Raw genomic sequence first — 16955 nt, 5'->3', positions numbered from 1 at the left:
CCTTACATTTCTGTGGTTTTTTTCCACAGTGAAATTTCGCATTGTTTCAATTAACGAAAATTTCCAACCAGGAGAAACAGAGGTAAGTTGTGTATAAAGGCATGAAAGAAAGCTTACGTTATAGAAGGATAGATTTCTACAGAAGTTTTACATTTAATATACGTGCACGTAACAGTGGAATTCAGGAACTCCCGAACAAAATCCAAGTATAACAATTGTGGATACTTAGATTTTTGGAAGGGTCTTTGTTTGCATTGGTTGAGTAGAATGGTAACTAGAGTTGAGTGGATACCTGGATGTTCGGGTTCGGCAGGTTCAGCCGAACTTGAAAAAAAAGTTCGGGTTCAGGACCCGAACTTGACCCGAACTTGACCCCGAACCCGAACCCCATAGAAGTCAATGGGGACCCGAACTTTTGGCCACTAAAATGGCTCTAAAATAGCCCTGGAAACAGCTAGAGGGCTGCAAAAGACAGCAAAATGTGCTTAAGAGCATGGCAAATGCTCTGCAAACAAATGTGGATAGGGAAATGAATTAAAAAAACATAAAAGACCTTAAAAAATAAAATTTGGAATGATGTAGGAGGAAGAGGTTGAGGAGGCAGTAAATGGGTGGATATGGCCGTGTATGCTCACGTGGCGGTCTAGGTGGAAGCGGCGGCAAAGGAGGAATAGGTAGCCAACACAGATGTGTGTTATTTTGCATTTTTACATAGGGGATATTGGGATATATAAAAAAAAAGGAATAAGTGCACTTGAGTACAAGGATGGATGGTTGAGGCTGTTAGAATTGTCTATTCTGCACAAGGTACAGACAAGTCTTGTGGGATCCAGGCCTGGTTCATTTTAATGAACGTGAGCTTGTCCATGTTGGCTGTGGACAGGCGACTGCGTCTGTCTGTAATGACGCCTCCTGCCGTGCTAAATACACATTCAGAGAGTACACTGGCTGCAGCGCAGGCCAGCATCTCCAAGGCATACAGGGCAAGCTCTGGCCATGTGGACAATTTGGAGACCCAGAAGTTGAATGGGGCAGAACCATCAGTCAGTATGTGTAGGCGTGTGCACAGGTACTGTTCCACCATGTTGTTCAAATGCTGCCTCCTGCTAACACGCTCCATATCAGCAGTTGGGGCAGGTTGTTGCGGCGAGGTGACAAAGCTTTTCCACATGTCGGCCATGCTAACCCTGCCTTCTGAGGTGCTGGCGCTGACACAGCTGCGTTGGTGACCTCTTCCTCCTCCCCTGCCTTCGCCTTGTGCTTCCACTTGTCCCCCGGCGTCAGTCGGGAATGCTCTCAGGAGCGCGTCTACCAGCGTGTGCGCCTATAGTCGCTCATCTTCCGATCACGCTCCAGTGAGGGAATTAAGGACGGCACATTGTCCTAGTAACGGGGATCCAGCAGGGTGGCCACCCAGTAGTCAGCACACGTTAAAATGTGGGCAACTCTGCTGTCGTTGCGCAGGCACTGCAGCATGTAGTCGCTCATGTGTGCCAGGCTGCCCAGAGGTAAGGACAAGCTGTCCTCTGTGGGAGGTGTATCGTCTGCGTCCTCCGTATCCCCCCAGCCACACACCAGTGATGGGCCCGAGCTGCGTTGGGTGTCACCCAGCTGTGAACATGCTTCATCCCCATCCTCCTCCTCATCCTCCTCCTCCTCATCCTCCAGTAGTGGCTGGCCACATTTGTACCTGGCCTCTGCTGATGCAAAAAACCTCCCTCTGAGCCATTTCTAAAAGACCTGAAAGTGTTAGAGATGACCCCTCTTCCTCCTCCTCGTCCTGGGCCACATCCTCTTCCATCATCGCCCTAAGTGTTTTCTCAAAGAGAAATAGAAGTGGTATTGTAATGCTGATAACGGCGTCATCGCCGCTGGCCATGTTGGTGGAGTACTTGAAACAGCGCAACAGGGCACACAGGTCTCGCATGGAGGCCCAGTCATTGGTGGTGAAATGGTGCTGTTCCGCAATGCGACTCACCCGTGCGTGCTGCAGCTGAAACTCCACTATGGCCTGCTGCTGCTCGCACAGTCTCTCCAGCAAGCGCAAGGTGGAGTTCCACCTAGTGGGCACGTCGCATATGAGGCGGTGAGCGGGAAGGCCGAAGTAACGCTGTAGAGCAGACAGCCAAGCGGCGGCAGGATGAGAACGCCGGAAGCGTGCACAGACGGCCCGCACTTTATGCAGCAGCTCTGACATGTCGGGGTAGTTGTGAATGAATTTCTGCACCACCAAATTCAGCACATGTGCCAGGCAAGGGATGTGCGTCCAACCGGCTAGTCCCAGAGCTGCAACGAGATTTCACCCATTATCGCACACCACCAGGCCAAGCTTGAGGCTCACTGGCAGCAACCACTCATCGGTCTGTTGTTCTATACCCCGCCACAACTCCTGCGCGGTGTGGGGCCTGTCCCCCAAACACATCAGTTTCAGAACGGCCTGCTGACGTTTACCCCTGGCTGTGCTGAAGTTGGTGATGAAGGTCTGTCGCTTCTCCGCCTGGGGCCCAGCCACCACTACATTTACCCAGTGTGCAGTTAGGGAGATATAGCGTCCCTGGCCGTGCTTACTGGTCCACATATCTGTCACAGATGGCGTTGCGCAGTGCACACTTGATTTTATCCGATACTTGGTTGTGCAGGGAGGGCACAGCTCTCCTGGAGAAGTAGTGGCGGCTGGGAACGACGTACTGTGGGACAGCAAGCGACATGAGCTGTTTGAAGCTGTCCGTCTCCACCAGCCTGAATGACAACATTTCAAAGGCCAGTAGTTTAGAAATGCTGGCATTCAGGGCCAGGGATCGAGGGTGGCTAGGTGGGAATTTACGCTTTCTCTCAAAGGTTTGTGAGATGGAGAGCTGAACGCTTCCGTGTGACATGGTGGAGATGCTTGGTGACGGCGGTGGTGTTGTTGGTGGCACATCCTCTGCTTGCTGGGCGGCAGGTGCCAACGTTCCTCCAGAGGCGGAAAAAGAGGCCGAGGCAGCAGCAGAAGAGGGAGCAGGAGCCCTTTCTTGGTTTTGAAGGTGCTTACTCCACTGCAGCCCGTGTCTCGCATGTAGATGCCTGGTCATGCAGGTTGTGCTAAGGTTCAGAACGTTAATGCCTCGGTTCAGGCTCTGATGGCACAGTGTGCAAACCACTCGGGTCTTGTTGTCATCACATTGTGTGAAGAAGTGCCATGCCAGGGAACTCCTTGAAGCTGCCTTTGGTGTGCTCGGTCCCTGGTGACGGTGGCCAGTAGCAGGCGAACTGTTTTGGCGATGGCTGCTCTGCTTTTGCACCCTGCTCCCTCTTTTGCTACGCTGTTGGCTCGGTCTCACCACTGCCTCTTCCTCCGAACTCTGAAAGTCACTGGCACGACCTTCATTCCATGTGAGGTCTAGGACCTCATTGTCCCCTGCATCGTCTTCCACCCAGTTTTCCTCCCTGACCTCCTTTTCGTTCTGTACACTGCAGAAAGATGCAGCAGTTGGCACCTGTGTTTCGTCATCATCAGAGACGTGCTGAGGTGGTATTCCCATGTCCTCATCAGGAAACATAAGTGGTTGTGCGTCAGTGCATTCTATGTCTTCCACCCCTGGGGAAGGGCTAGGTGGATGCCCTTGGGAAACCCTGCCAGCAGAGTCTTCAAACAGCATAAGAGACTGCTGCATGACTTGAGGATCAGACAGGTTCCCCGATATGCACGGGGGTGATGTGACAGACTGATGGGCATGGGTTTCAGGCGCCACCTGTGCGCTTTCTGCAGAAGACTGGGTGGGAGATAATGTGAACCTGCTGGATCCACTGTCGGCCACCCAATCGACTAGCGCCTGTACTTGCTCAGGCCTTACCATCCTTAGAACGGCATTAGGCCCAACCAAATATCGCTGTAAATTCTTGCGGCTACTGGGACCTGAGGTAGTAGGTTCAGTAGGACGTGTAGCTGTGGCAGAACGGCCACGTTCTCTCCCTGCACCAGAGGCTCCACCAACACCACCACCACGACCATGACCGCGTCTTTAATTAAATGTTTGCCTCATAGTTAGCGTTTACCAAGCAAAGTAAAAGTGGTTAAGTCTGTTAAAAATAATTAACCACCAATAAAAACCCTGATGTAGGGTATTGCACAAAATTTTTTTTTTAACTCTCTATGACAGCAGTATTTGTGGCCTAAATTTCACAGTAACTTATGCACGTCTAATCCCAGATGTGCAGTATATCAGAGGGGTTTTTAACCCCAGTAAGCAAAAAGCCGTATTTGTGGCCTAAATGTGACACTCACTTATGCACCTATAATCCTAGATGTGCACTATATGAAACAGATGTTTTTTTTTCACCCCAGTATGCTCCAGTATGAGAAAGCTGTATTTGTGGCCTAAATTTCACAGTCACTTATGCATGTCTAATCCCAGATGTGCAGTATATCAGAGGGTTTTTTAACCCCAGTAAGCAAAAAGCAGTATTTCTGGCCTAAATGTGACACTCACTTATGCACCTATAATCCTAGATGTGCACTATATGAAACAGATGTTTTTTTTTTCACCCCAGTATGCCCCAAAAAGCAAAATGCCGTATTTGTGGCCTAAATTTCACAGTCACTTATGCATGTCTAATCCCAGATGTGCAGTATATCAGAGGGTTTTTTAACCCCAGTAAGCAAAAAGCTGTATTTCTAGTCTAAATGTCACACTCACTTATGCACGTTTAATATCAGATGTGCAGTATATCAGAGGGTTTTTTTACCCCGGTAAGCAAAAAGCTGTATTTCTAGCCTAAATGTGACACTCACTTATGCACCTATAATCCTAGATGTGCACTATATGAAACAGATGTTTTTTTTTCGCCCCAGTATGCCCCAGTATGAGAAAGCCGTATTTCTGGCCTAAATTTCACAGTCACTTATGCAGCGATAATCCTAGATGTGAACTATATGAAAAAAAGGTTTATTTTAACCCCAGTGTCTCAAAGCAGTATTTCTGGACTTGCAGACATGCAGATATCCTGTGCTGGTGCACTATTGTTGTATAAAATGGCTGCCGATCATGTATTGATATTGACTAACTGAAGAAAAAAAAGTTTGTTTTCAGTAGTAGTTGGCTCAGGGCAGGCTTAAAACAATTGTGCACTGCACCCACAAAACACATTTGCTGTAAATCGCTGAGTAAAGAAGCAGTTCTTCATAAGATTTCTCCCTGATCTCTCCCTCACAGCAGCTGCAGCCTATCCCTACACTAATCCGAGCAGAGTGACGGGCGGCGCTACGTGACTCCAGCTTAAATAGAGGCTGGGTCACATGCTGCAGTTGGCCAATCACAGCCATGCCAATAGTAGGCATGGCTGTGATGGCCTTTTGGGGCAAGTAGTATGACGCTTGTTGATTGGCTGCTTTGCAGCCTTTCTAAAAGCGCCATAAAAATCGCCGAACACCGAACCCGAACTTTTACGTAAATGTTCGGGTCCAGGTGCCGAAAAACCTAAAGTTACAGTTCGGGTTCGCTCAACTCTAATGGTAACTTATTGGTTAGCAGTCAACTCTGCTACAAGTACTGGATAAACTGAAAGTATCTAAGGGGTTAAACAGCCATCAGTATTGCTAATGCCAAAAAAAAACAGGAGTGGATCTAAAACAGATGACACGTGAATGGAATATTTGCATGTCTTCTGTGTTTTGTACCCACTTCTGCTTTTGGCTACCAAATCATAAGCCAATTCTGATGGGACCACACAGGCCTTACAGCTGCTACACAGACAGGATCTGTTGTGCATCTCATTTTTCCTTCCTTCTGACAGATCAGAAGAAAGGTCAAATAAATGATGATGTCAGCCAGGCCGAAAGCCAAAATAGTGTACCAATCATGAAGTGAGGAGTGTGGGAACAGCATGAGAAGTCCACAGAGTGGCCCAATGACAGGGTCTGGAGGTGGCATCAGTATGAGGAGGCCACCGAGTGGCACAATGACACAGTCTGGAGTTGTCAGCAGTATGAGGAGGCCACCGAGTGGCACAATGGCACAGTCTGGGGTTGACAGCAGTATGAAGAGGCCACCGAGTGGCACAATGACACAGTGTAGAGTTGGCAGCATGATGAGGAGGCCACCGAGAGGCACAATGACCGAGTCTGGAGGTGGCGGCAGCATCAGCAGCATCAGGAGAAGGGCACCGAGTGGCACAATGACAGATTCTGGAGTTGGCAGCAGTATGAAGAGGCCACCAAGTGGCACAATGACAGAGTCTGGAGGTGGCAGCATTATGAGGAGGCCACGAGTGGCACAATGACCGAGTCTGGAAGTGGCGGCAGCAGCAGCATTAGCATCAGGATAAGGCCACGAGTGGCACAATGACAGAGTATGAAGTTGGCAGCAGTATGATGAGACCACAGACTGACACAATGACCGAGTCTGGAGGTGGCGGCAGTAGCAGCAGCTTCAGGATAAGGCCACAAGTGGCACAATGACAGAGTATGGAGTTGGCAGCAATATGAGGAGACAACAGACTGGCACAATGACTGAGTCTGGAGATGGCGGCAGCAGCATCAGCATCATGATAATGCCACCGAGTGGCACAAGGACAGAGTATGGAGTTGGCAGCAGTATGAGGAGACCACAGACTGGCAATGTGGAGTTGGCAGCAGCATCAGCATCAGGAGAAGGTCACTGATTGGCACAATGACCGAGTCTGGAGTTGTAGGCAGTAGCAGGATCAGGCGAAGGCCACCAAGTGGCACAATGACCGAGTCTGGAGATGGCGGCAGCAGCAAAATCAGGAGAAGGCCAACGATTGGCACAACTACAGAGTATGGAGTTGGCAGCAGTATGAGGAGGCCAACAAGTGACACAATGACCGAGTCTGGAGTTGGCAGCACTATAAGGAGGCCAGCGAGTGGCACAATGAAAGACTCTGGAGGTTGCGGCAGCAGCATCAGGGGAAGGCCACCGAATGGCACAACAACAGAGTATGGAGTTGGCAGCAGTATGAGGAGGCCAACGAGTGGCACAATGACCGAGTCTGAAGTTGGCAGCAGCATGAGTAGACCACCGAGTGGCACAATGACAGAGTGTGGAGGTAGCGACAGCAGCAGCATCAGGATACCACAGAGTGGCAAAGTGCATAAGGCAGCGGCAGCAACATCAGGATACCACACAGTGACAAGGTGACATAGTGTGGAGATGGCAGCAGCGGCATCATCAGGACACCACAGAGTGGCAAGGTGACATAGTTTGAATAAGGCAGAAGCAGCATCAGGATACCACACAGTGGCAAATTGACATAGTGTGGATAAGGCAGCAGCAGCAGGATACCACAGAGTGGCAAGGTGATAAAGTCTGGAAATGGCAGTAACACCAGCAGCATCAGGATACCACACAGTGGCAACGTGACATAGTGTGGATAAGGAAGCAGCAGCATTAGGATACCACAGAGTGGCAAGGTGACATAGTGTGGATATGGCAGCAGCAGATGCATCAGGAGAACATAGTGACCTGGTGACAGAGTGGGGCAGTGGGTGGCAATACCAGTATCTGCTGACGAAGGTGGGTGAAAGAAGGAGCACTTGGCATCAGATGTGTGGCATCAGGCAGGTGGCAGCATCAGAATAGTAGCTGAGGTAGGTAGCCAGAAGAAACCAGTCTCTTTCAAAGTGTTGGTGTGGCACTATGGATGAACTATTCTGATGCATCAGGAATTGGTGGGTGGAAATCCTGGCTGAGCCACGCCTTATTCATCTTGACAAAGGTCCATTTTGGATGGACAGGTGAGTTCTCCATGGGGTAACTATGGCCCCTGCCACACTAAACACCAGCTCTGCCGCTTTTCCAGGGCAAATTCTGCTAGTTGCAGCCACAAATCTAGTTTGGCTACCCAGTAGTCCAGTGGATATTCATTGTGGGTTGCTATGGTGCTGTCCAAGTATGCCATTACCTGCTGGTTCGGATCCTGCTCCAGGTCTACCTGCTGCTGCTGGTGAGTAGTTTCTTCACTATGCAGGTAAAGAAAGCTACTCATCAGCGACTGTAGACTCAGGCTGCTGCTGATGGAGCTAGTACTGCTCCTGCCACCCCATCCCTCCCCAGCAGTCATGGCAGAGGAACGTGAGCGCAGAGGGCCCCATTGGTTAGACCTGAGAGAGGATGGACGATGGTGCAGATAGGCAGCGGCCAACTGACTACATAGGATATCTCTGTAGTAGTTCAGTTTGTCCACCCTCTCAGTTGGTGTAAAAAAAGCCCCCATTCTGGACCGGATGTTAGGATCCAACAAGGTGGAGAGCCAGAAGTCATCCCTCTGCCGAATGGTGACAATTTGACTGTCACTACGCAAGCAAGTGAGCATTCATAGGGCCATTTTTGCAAGTGACTCGGAGAGGCTCCCTGCTTCTATCTCCACTGCATACTGCCACGGTGTGTCTGAGTCCTTTGTCTCGTCTTCCTCATCGACCTGTAGCTCCTGTGGCTGCTCCTGCTTCTCCTCTCCTGTCACCTGAGTAGAAAAACCACCCATTTCACTACACATTGCCTATGTTCCAATGTCCTCCTCCCCCCTCCTCCTACTCCTCTTCCAGTTCAACCCCCACAGGACTCATGTGGACATGAGATCTAGGCGCCACATCTCCAGTCCGCTGACCAGCCATTGTTACCAGCATCTGTCCTAGGACATGAAGCAGTGGAATGATGTCATTCATCCCGTAGTCCTGGCGACTGACAAATAACGTGGCGTCCTCGAAGGGCCTGAGCAAACGGCAGGTGTCATGCATGAGCTGCCACTGGCTGACATCGAAGTTACATAGGGGAGTACTCCTATCTGCTTGGATCATCAAGAAATCAGTACTACAAGAAAAATATATTCTCAGTTCACTTCTGCAATTATTTTTTGGTGAAATCGTATAGTGGACTATTTCAGTACAACAAGAAATAGTCACACTACAGAATAAAAAATAAAGAGTGAACTGCGTAGATATTATTTATTGTAGGACTGAAATACGCACCTATATGCTTTTAACAGAAAGAACTGCAACAGTGCAGTGCGTATATATTTTTCTTTTTGTACTGAAATATACCCCTATACGCTTTCACCAGAAAAAAAACTAAACAGTAAACTGTGTATATATTTTTCTTGTAGGACTGAAATACTCCCCTATATGCTTTCACCAGAAAGAACTGCCACAGTGAACTGTGTATATATTTTTCTTTTTCTACAGATATAAGCCACTAAAGGCTTTTCAACATAGCACTTGCATCCCAAGAACAAAGAGCTGGAATGACAGAGCTGTATAAAGGCTATTTGGATCCCCAAATAATCTTTCCCTGCAAATAGCTTTCCTTTCACTGTCCCTATCGCCTTCTGACGTCTCTCTCTGCACTAAGATGCTGTGAAATGATTCCTCCCTATCCTTTCCCTGCACTTATAAATCATTTTCTTTTTTTTTCACAATCAAGTTTTTCCAATTGCTGTCCCTAGCGCCTTCTCACGTCTGTCCCTGCACTCTGTCCCTGAACGCTGGAAAATGGCAGAATCAAAAATGGCTACCGTATTTATAGGGCTGTGACATCACAGTGCTGGCTGCTGATTGGCTGCATGCATGCATGTCAATATGGGTGATCCTGCCTTCCCTGGGTTCCTTGCCCCATGTCCTCAGTCCTCACACGTGTAGCTGCCATTGTAGGAAAAATTTGATTTGTTACCACGAAGCACAAGGAAATTCGCACCACATATATCATCCAGCCTGAGCCATTGTGATACATCTGGTGCCGGTCTAGACAGCCTGTTTAAGTTTCCACCATCTGTAGGATTTGTAAATTTGGGCCTTTGCGTGTATTCAAATCACCAAATGCAACATTTTCTGCATCCTATCTGGGCTTGAATAGATACAGTTCTTTGTTTGTGTGGGGACTTAAATGGTGATTTGGTTCCGCAGAAATTCTCCATGACTGCACAGTCCCGAATAGAAATCAACATTAGGGGGCACTGACGTGACCACGCCGTGTTTTGCGGTCCTCAAATTGCGGATCCGTAAAACATGGATGCTGTCTGTGTGCGTTCCGCAATTTGCGGAATGGACCGGGCGGCAGATTATAGAAATTCCTATTGTTGTCCGCAATTGCATGCAAGAATAGAACATGCTCATGCATCTTTTTTTGTGGGGCCAAGAAAGCACACGTGTGCTGTCCGCATCTTTTGCGGCCCCTTTGAAATAAATGGGTCTGCACCCATTCCACTAAATTGCGGAACGGATGCGGACTCATCCATACGGTCGCGTGAATAAGCACTTATACTGTAGGCCAGGGATGGCCAACCTGCAGCTCTCCAACTGTTGCAAAACTACAACTCCCAGCATGCCCAGACTGCCTACAGCTATAAGCCTAGAGCAGGACATGGTGGGAGTTGTAGTTTTATATCATCTGGAGAGCTGCAGGTTGGCCATCGCTGCTCTAGATATATGAATGATGTCTGACAATAGGAATGAATATGAAAAAAAATCCACATCTTTCATGTCAACTAAAGGCACTTTTTCATTTTAAATTTTCTGTTATGTGATATCTATTATATGTATAGGGGACATTTTATTAATAATGGATTGTAGTAAATCAGTCTTAATCAGATGCGTAGCTGGAGTATAATCTGCCAGATTTAGTAAAAAGGTGTGCGTCTTAATAATTTTGGTGCATCTCAACAGGCCATGGGCCTGAAAATAAAATCTAGCCAGCTATCAAATCGTGTACATTTCAGGTTTATTTAGCAGCATTCTGGCATAAGTAATGTTCAATCTGTTGGACTGCGTAGACCCTGTCCCTCCCAACCATACCACTCTCTTTCACTTTTTTGAAAAGTGGCAAGTGTGGCATCAACCATAAAAAAGTCACAAATTACAGCCCAAAAGGGGGCTTGAAGCCTTGCTAAAGTTTCTCTATAATGCCTTTAAGAGGTTATCCCATGATTAATGTAAAAAATGAAAATCAGACATCATATAGTAAATGACAATCTCTAATGAAGCTAGAACCAGCCCTGTACCTCACATGGATCCAGAGATCTCCCCATTCATTGCTCCAATTGCTCTATTAGATGTATTTTAAATTGACAGCTCAGGAGGTGTGTCCTTTCTGCTACAGCTCGGGGGGGGGGGTGTATTTTCTGCTGCAGCATTTTCCCTATCACAGCTCAGGAGGCGGTTGCGTTATACAGATACATTGTATTAAATAACTTAGTGGTTATGCAAAATTTTTTATTACATGAAATTATAAAAGTATTCAGATCCAGATGCTAGTTTGAAAACTGCAGACTATCTTTCGTGGGACAACTTCTTTAATATATAGTCCTCAAAACACTGTGCATGACATTTAATAATTGCAAATAGAATAATTGTGTACTAACACTATTCATTTTATTTATCATTATTTTTCTTTTTCAGCTTCCACTTGTAGAATTACAGGTAATCAAAATTAAAAGTGTATTAACTCTATAACAGGTAGAAATACATTTACAATTATAAATGGACACTTGGTGGTGAGAAATGTATTGATATTTCATCAGGATATATTGATTTGTTTGCAGTAGGGCTCTGTTCACACCACAGCAATGTTTTCTGAGCCATGACAGGCATAACAAATCTGTTATCAAACAGATGCTATTGATGGTGGCCATCATGTTTACAGTGTTTTTGACAGCAGGAATCAGGGGCAGTGATCTACAATGAGGTTTTAGAGGGTAAGGGACCCATATACTGTTTTTGCAGAGGGTCCTCTAGTACGAATGTCCACCTCTGGCTAAAGTAACACGGCTGACTTGCCACTGGAAACCTGACCAAACAGAAGCCAGTGTCATTTTGATCCAAGCCTAAGGAAGTAGCAACAAGGTCTAACAGTTATTGTTTTTAAGGGTTTGTCCAACCCCAAAAAACAGTTTTCAGTAATGTGCAAATTCAAAATTTAGACAAAAAATATATACTAAAATACTTTTATTTTCTATTCACTGATTGCCCAGTTTTTGCCATGGTCTTGGAAGTGGAGCTTTGGCTGTAAGAAAGTTCTCCACTTGTGTCAGAATGTTACTGGTTACTGTGAAAGCTTCACATCCAGAACCATGAAAAAGAGTTTATCATTTAGAAAACTGAAGCATACAATTTTTTTAGTCATTTGCATTTGCACACCACTGCTCTTTTTTTCTAGATGGTCATTTACAAACAATCCGCCATAGGGATGAGCATCAAGATGGTGTTTTAACAATACAGAGATATCTCTTTTCCACTTATAGGACCCAAGAAAGAACAGGATCGGTCAGTTCTTGAACGTCAGTCTTACCCAGGGAATAGCTGACCTATCTTATTCTCTTTCCCCTGAACCCCAATTTGGGGAATATTCTATTCGGGTAAATCAAAAGGTTCATACCTTCAACGTGGAAGAATATGGTGAGGAATGTTATAAAGTCATCTAAACAGGTTATTACTCTGCAATATTATGCTTGTTACTAGCCTTTTTATTTTTTGTCTTTATGGTATAGTGCTGCCAAAGTTTGAAGTCATCCTTGAGCTGCCTAACAGTATACTTAAAAGTACTCAGGCATTTCCAGTAAAGACATGTGGCAGGTAAGGGAACTGCTTTATAAATTAAAAGTTGATCTAAAGGATTTCCAAATTTCCAAAATAGACATAGATTTAAAATATAAACTTTTGGTTGTCTGCATCCACCTCTAGAGAAGTTTGAAGCTAACTGCCTAGTGTTATAGATTGGTAAAAGAAAATAGACTGCATGGGCTCTAAAGTCAGCTCTAAAAAGATTTGCCTTCTGTTAGACCATTGGGGCCCATCATTGTGTCCAAGCAATGGTCTACTGGAGGATCCTATGATACTCTTAAGAGCGAGTCTGACTCTGGACATTTAAAAAAAAAAAATATATAAAATGGAAAACACAGTAAAACATGGATGCAAATACATGCCATAAATAAACCCTTGTAAGTACAGCAAGAACGTTTTTAGGATGAACTACAATCAATGGCACTGAGAATTGATCTTCTATGTGGGTGGTTTAGTCACAGAAAGATGCTGTGTAAATTGGAAATAATCTCAAAGAGGTGATCTTCTGGGGAGGTTCCAGTGTACATAATATTACAACTACAACAAAAGAACACTTTCTTGAGAAGACCCTCCGAAGACCGGATGTGCTACTATGACACATTTTTAGTTCCACAGTTCATTATACAAACTTGTCATTTTCTTTGAGTAGACTATTTCTGTAGATGACCACTTTTTAATGCTATTTGGTAGGTCGTCTCCAAGTGGTTTCATTGTATTAGTACCCATACACCCTGAAGCAACACAAGAAATATAGCCACTAGTTTAGAATGCTTTTAAAAGTATGTAAAGACATTTTGGTCTGATTCTACCATCCTGCCTAAGCCAGTTTTCAGCTGTAAAAAAGGTTGAAACTCCAGTTTTGCAACTTTTCAAATGTCATTGCACCTAAATCTAGGCACAAGTGGCGTTTCTAAGTCACCCTCGCCACTTACCAAAAAGGGGGCAGTAGCGTGGGTCAGCCCCAGAAGTTTAACCATCATTTAAGCCAAAAAACTACAATCAACTCTAAAATGAGCTAGTTAAGATTTTAGTTTACGTGCATGGATTGTTGGAGGGTACTCAGGGGATATCCAAGACTGGCATAAAATGCAAGTATTTAATAAATTCTCCCCCAAATAGAATGTTTCACAAAATTATTCTTTCATTTTTATTGTTATGTGATGTTTTCTCTTCCAGGTACACATACGGGAAACCAGTTCAGGGCACTTATAAGGGTAGCTTGTGTCAAAAAGTAGTAAGAATGCCCCACCTGTTTGGACCCCCAAATGTTAGTCCCCCCGGCACCTGTGTTAACTTCAATGGAAAGGTAAGATCTTTAATAGCTTGTAAACCAAATACAGATTTTTTTTAAAATAAATTGTGTAAATATACATTTCAGCACAAAATCCTTTATTATACAACACTGGCTATGATCTATAGTTATTCAGTTAAACTTTGTCTACCTTAATAACCAACTGTTAGATCCATCCAACAGAGTAAAAATGAAGCAGTATCACAAACAATAAATTAAAAATCTCCTATTATTTTATGTCTACAGCTCCTATGTTGTCCAATACATCTCTATGGTAACAGACTACAAATAAACCCTGTGCATTCTGCTCTTGCAGTCATGCTGCCATCCATTTGTACCCTACTTCTTGCTACTAGAGATGTCCCGAACTATTCGCCGGCGAACAATTCCCGGCGAACATCGCTTGTTCGCGTTCGCCGCGGCGGGCGAACATATGCGATGTTCGGTCCGCCCCCTATACGTCATCATTGAGCAAACTTTGACCCTGTACCTCACAGTCAGCAGATACATTCCAGCCAATCAGCAGCATACCCTCCCTCCCAGACCCTCCCACCTCCTATCAAAAAGCAAGGACAGCATCCATCTTAGATTCATTCGGAAGCTGCAGTGTTAGTGAGAGCAGGGAGAGTGCTGCTGCTGCTGCTGATTTAATAGGGAAATCGTTAGCTAGGCCAGTGTTCTGTGTCCACTCCAGTCCTCAAAGACTCATCTGATCTGCTGTAAGGACAGCGTCTTGACAGCACCCCAAAAAGCCCTTTTTAGGGCTAGTACATCAGTCTGCTTTTTTTTTTTTCTCTGTAATATAATTGCAGTTGCCTGCCAGCGTGTGTTTCAGGCCCACAGCGTGTACTGTGCCCACTACTGCCAGTGCCCAGCGCCACCACTCATATCTGGTGTCACAGTAGCTTTCATTGTCAAACAGTAAAACTATTTTTTCACTGTAATATAATTGCAGTTGCCTGCAAGCATGTGTTTCAGGTCCACAGCGTGCGCTGTGCCCACTACTGCCAGTGCCCAGTGCCACCACTCATATCTGGTGTCACAGTAGCTTTCATTTTCAAACAGTAAAACTATTTTTTCACTGTAATATAATTGCAGTTGCCTGCAAGCGTGTGTTTCAGGCCGACAGCGTGTACTGTGCCCACTACTGCCAGTGCCCAGTGCCACCACTCATATCTGGTGTCACAGTAGCTTGCATTTAAAACAGTAAAAAAAAATAATCACTGTAATATAATTGCAGTTGCCTGCAAGCGTGTGTTTCAGGCCCACAGCGTGTACTGTGCCCACTACTGCCAGTGCCCAGTCCCACCACTCATATCTGGTGTCACAGTAGCTTGCATTTAAAACAAGAAAACAATTTTTTCACTGTAATATAATTGCAGTTGCCTGCCAGCGTGTGTGTCAGGCCCACAGCGTGTACTGTGCCCACTACTGCCAGTGCCCACCACTCATATCTGGTGTTACAGTAGCTTGCACGCATAGTACCACTAATCGAAACTAAAATGACAGGCAGAGGCAGGCCACCCCGCAGGGGCCGTCGTGGTCGTGGTGCTGTGATTTCCTTTGGCCCTAGAATAATGCCCAGTGTTCAGAGGCCACATACCCTGAACTCGAAAAGTTCTGAGGACATAGTTGACTGGCTAACACAGGACACCCAATCTTCTACAACTTCCGCTCGGAACCTTGACGCACCATCCTCCTCCAGCGCAGCTTCAGGCACCTCTCAAGTTACCACTCGCCCGCCTGCCGCCACCACCAACACTAGCACCACAGCTGCTTCACTTGATCTGTCAGAGGAGTTATTTACACATCAGTTGGAAGAAATGAGTTGCAACCATTATTGCCAGAGGATGTAGATAACAGGGATATGTCTCAGTCAGGCAGCATTACACACATGGACGTACGGTGTGATGATGATGATGTTGTACCCGCTGCTGCTTCCTTGGCTGAGTTGTCAGATACAAGTGAAGTGGTTGATGATGACGATGTGTCCGTGGATGTCACGTGAGTGCCCGCTCGAAGAGAAAAAGAACAGGGGGAAAGTTCAGATGGGGAGACAGAGAGGAGGAGGAGACGAGTTGGAAACAGGGGGAGGTCGTCGCAAGGAGCTAGTGGCACAGTCAGACAGCACGTATCAGCACCCAGGGTCAGCCAGACAGCACGCCAATCAACGCATGAGTCTGAGGCCTTCAAATAATTTGCAGCTATTGGGACACCGCAGTGGAAGGTACCCGGCCGAATTTTTTTTTCACAAAAGGCAATCCCCAACCTGTACTCTATTGTGGAAAAGGAAGTCATGGCATGTCTGGCACACAGTGTTGGGGCAAGGGTCCATCTGACCACTGATACCTGGTCTGCAAAGCATGGTCAGGGCAGATATATCACGTACACTGCGCATTGGGTAAAACTGCTGACGGCTGCCAAGCATGGAATGCGTGGCTCTGCAGAGGAGTTGGTGACACTGGTGAGTTGGTGACACCGCCACGACTTACAGGCAGGCCTGCTGCCACCTCATCTACTCCTCCTACTCCATCCTCTTTGCTAACCTCCTCGGCTGAGTCCTCTTCTGCTGCTGCGTCTTTCTCCACATCAACTGCATCCCCTCAGCTCCCCAGGGGATATTCCACATCCCGGATACGACAGTGTCACGCCGTCTTGGGGTTGACTTGCCTGAAAGCAGAGAGTCACACCGGACCAGCACTTCTGTCCGCCCTGAATGCACAGGTGGATCAGTGGCTGACTCCGCACCAACTGGAGATCTGCAAAGTGGTGTGTGACAACGGAAGCAATTTGTTGGCGGCATTGAATTTGGGCAAGTTGACACATGTGCCGTGCATGGCACATGTGTTGAATCTGATCGTACAACGCTTTGTGCATAAGTACCCAGGCTTACAGGATGTCCTCAAGCAGGCCAGGAAGGTGTGTGGCCATTTCAGGCGTTCCTACATGGCCATGGCGCACTTTTCCAATATTCAGCGGCGAAACAACATGCCAGTGAGGCGCTTGATTTGCGACAGCCCGACACGTTGGAATTCAACACTCCTAATGTTCGACCGCCTGCTCCAACAAGAAAAAGCCGTCAACGAGTATTTGTATGACCGGGGTGCTAGGACAGCCTCT

The 16955-nt window shown here is 46.5% G+C and overlaps 1 protein-coding gene across 1 annotated transcript in view; it reads left to right on the top strand.

Annotated features, from left to right (window-relative positions):
* Nucleotides 1–16955, top strand: part of LOC121003906 (alpha-2-macroglobulin-like protein 1) — a 172680-nt gene that overhangs the window by 28990 nt on the left and 126735 nt on the right. Inside the window, exons 4-8 of the mRNA XM_040435848.1 lie at nucleotides 30–82; nucleotides 11384–11404; nucleotides 12226–12379; nucleotides 12472–12556; nucleotides 13721–13850. Coding sequence (XP_040291782.1) covers nucleotides 30–82; nucleotides 11384–11404; nucleotides 12226–12379; nucleotides 12472–12556; nucleotides 13721–13850 — 443 coding nt within the window. The remainder of the gene's footprint in view (nucleotides 1–29; nucleotides 83–11383; nucleotides 11405–12225; nucleotides 12380–12471; nucleotides 12557–13720; nucleotides 13851–16955) is intronic.

This window comes from Bufo bufo, chromosome 6 (assembly GCF_905171765.1).
Source record: "Bufo bufo chromosome 6, aBufBuf1.1, whole genome shotgun sequence".
NCBI lineage: Eukaryota > Metazoa > Chordata > Amphibia > Anura > Bufonidae > Bufo > Bufo bufo.
Note: the sequence above shows the minus strand (reverse complement) of the source record. Positions and strands in the feature narration are given on the sequence as shown.